At 51.1% G+C, this 2522-nt stretch overlaps 1 protein-coding gene across 1 annotated transcript in view; it reads left to right on the forward strand.

Moving 5' to 3' along the window:
* The first annotated feature begins 1651 nt into the window (after window positions 1-1651).
* Window positions 1652-2522, forward strand: part of LOC119294140 (dolabradiene monooxygenase-like) — a 2018-nt gene continuing 1147 nt past the window's right edge. Inside the window, exon 1 of the mRNA XM_037572391.1 lies at window positions 1652-2514. Coding sequence (XP_037428288.1) covers window positions 1652-2514 — 863 coding nt within the window. The remainder of the gene's footprint in view (window positions 2515-2522) is intronic.

The following is a 2522-nucleotide window of genomic DNA, read 5'->3' on the forward strand; positions in this document are numbered from 1 at the left end:
GCCAATATTTTTTTGAAAATATTTCCATCCAGCAGGCCTAGCGGGCGTGAAAATTCTGTTGCATCATCCGCACACCACGTGCCCTGCTGAGCTGTCTGCACCATGACTTGTTACAAAACCACAAGTTGAACATGAGCCATGTTGTAAATAGCTGACGATTGGCTGGGTATTCAGGGGATCACAATGGAAAACAAAGTATTCAGGGGATCACAATAAGTCTCGTGTTGCAAAACACTGAGTGCAAGACAGGGTTTGTTGCAAAGGCTCAACGGCTCACACAACTCCATGTCGTGTTGCAAAAAATGAAAAGAGAAACTTTTCTAGGGTTACAGCAAGGCTCATGTTGAAAAGCGCAATACAATACTTGTTGCAAAGGCACAATGGCTCGTGAATAAAAAAGAATAACCATTCAGAATTGCAACAAGACTTGTGTTGCAAAGCACTAAGAGCTACACGAGGTTTTCTGCAAAGACTCATCGGCTCATGGGGGGGGGGGGGATCGGATGGTTGTCCACAGCTCCATAGAGTGGCTGCCCGAGCGGTCGATGTACTAGGATTGTCGTCCTTATTTTTTCTATACTGCAAAAGCGAGACCACCATGCTACAACCTAGCCACATGATGTTGTAAGGCCGACCACCAGTGCTAAAGTCGAACCACACCAATGCTGCAAAGTGGCCATGTATTTTTTCTCAATGCTGCAAATCCGCCGTCCAACATTGCAAGAGCGGCAGCCGCCGTTGTTGCAAATGGGACGCACAACACTACAAGAGGAAGCATGACAGTGTTGCAAGCAACCACATGCATATTTTTTCTGTTGCTAAGCCGGTCACCTTATTTACTGTTGCAACTATAGTTGCTTTCCTTGCTGCAAAGCCGACCACGTGAAGTTGCAAGGCCATCTTGTCTTTTGCTGCAAAGTAAACCACCAGCGTTGTTTTTCTTACTTCAAAGCTGCCCATGCGATGGTACAATTCCGGTCCCCTTGTTACTGTTGCAACTATAGTTGTTCTCCTTGATGCAAAGTCTTTTCTTACTGCAAAACCGGCCATGTGGCGCTGCAAGGTTGGTTGGTCTTTTTGGTGCTTCATGAGTTTTCCAGCCTGGCGATCGCATTTGTAAGTTGATTTTTTTTTGTGCACCTTGCTACAACGATTTGCTTTTCTTGGAAAAAAAGAATGTGTCCCATAAAAGAGAATGGAAGAAAGTGATCGGTCGAAGAAAAAACAAGAAGGAAGCCAGCTCCCTTTCTCAGAGCAACGCGTTGAGCACAACAGTCATCTACTTTCTCTGTCCCAAAATATAAAAACGTTTTGAACACTACACTAGTGTTAAAAACGTTTTTATATTATGAGACAGAGCGAGTATGTTCGAAGCCAGCTCTCTACGAGAGGAACGCGTCTACTGCTAACATATCTGACGGCTGACACATCAAAAGCTAGGAGAGCATGAAACGGCTGTTGGTCCGTAGCAGCCGCCATAAACAATTAAACGGCTGTTGATGGTAGTACTCCATAGTAGTAGTTTATACAGTGAAATATACTGTATATAGTACGAGTAGTTAGCTGCAACAAACTGATATCAGGTCGGTCTTGACTGACTCGGCGCGCTCAATAAAACAAACGGGGCTTCCTTCATTTGTACATGACGCAAATGGAGGTCGTCTACCTCGGCGTTGCTCTCGTGTCCTTGTGCATTGTGCTTCTTTACAGGCGCAGGCGCTCGGCAGGGAACGAGCCGCCGGGGCCGTGGCAGCTGCCGGTGATTGGTAGCCTGCACCACCTCATTGGGCAGCTGCCCCACCACGCGATGCGTGACCTGGCCCGGCGTTACGGGCCGGTGATGCTCCTTCGGCTCGGGGAGGTGCCCACGCTGGTGGTGTCGTCCAGGGAGGGTGCCCGCGAGGTGATGAAGACCCACGACCTGGCATTCGCGACGCGGCCACTGAACGCCACCCTGCGCGTGCTAACCGGCGGCGGCCGGGACCTTGTGTTCGCTCCGTACGGCGACTACTGGCGCGAGCTCAGGAAGATTGCCGTCTCGGAGCTCTTATCGGCGAGGCGCGTCCTGTCCTTCCGCACCATCCGAGAGGAGGAGGTCGCCTCCATGCTACGGGATGTCGCAGGATCCGCGGCGGCCGCACGCCCCATGGAGCTGCGCGCCCGCCTCTCAGCGCTCGTCACTGACATCACGGTCCGCGTCGTCATTGGCGACCGGCTCAAGGAGCGCGACGCCTACATTCGCTGGCTCGATCTCTCAGTCAAGCTGGTGGCCGGGTTCAACCTGACGGACCTGTGGCCGTCTTCCTTGCTGGCCGGCTGTCTCAGCAGGGCTGGGCGCCGCGCCAAGGAGTGCAGCGACACCGGGAACCGCATCTTTGACACCATCATCCGTGAAAGGAGAATGGAAGGACGGAACGGGAACAAGTTTCTGGACGTCCTTCTAAGCATGCAGAAAGAGGGCAGGATCGACATGGACACCGTCAAATACATGGTCTTCGTAAGTATTACTCTACTTTTTTTTA

Source organism: Triticum dicoccoides, chromosome 4B (genome assembly GCF_002162155.2).
Source record: "Triticum dicoccoides isolate Atlit2015 ecotype Zavitan chromosome 4B, WEW_v2.0, whole genome shotgun sequence".
In the NCBI taxonomy this organism is placed as follows: Eukaryota; Viridiplantae; Streptophyta; class Magnoliopsida; order Poales; family Poaceae; genus Triticum; species Triticum dicoccoides.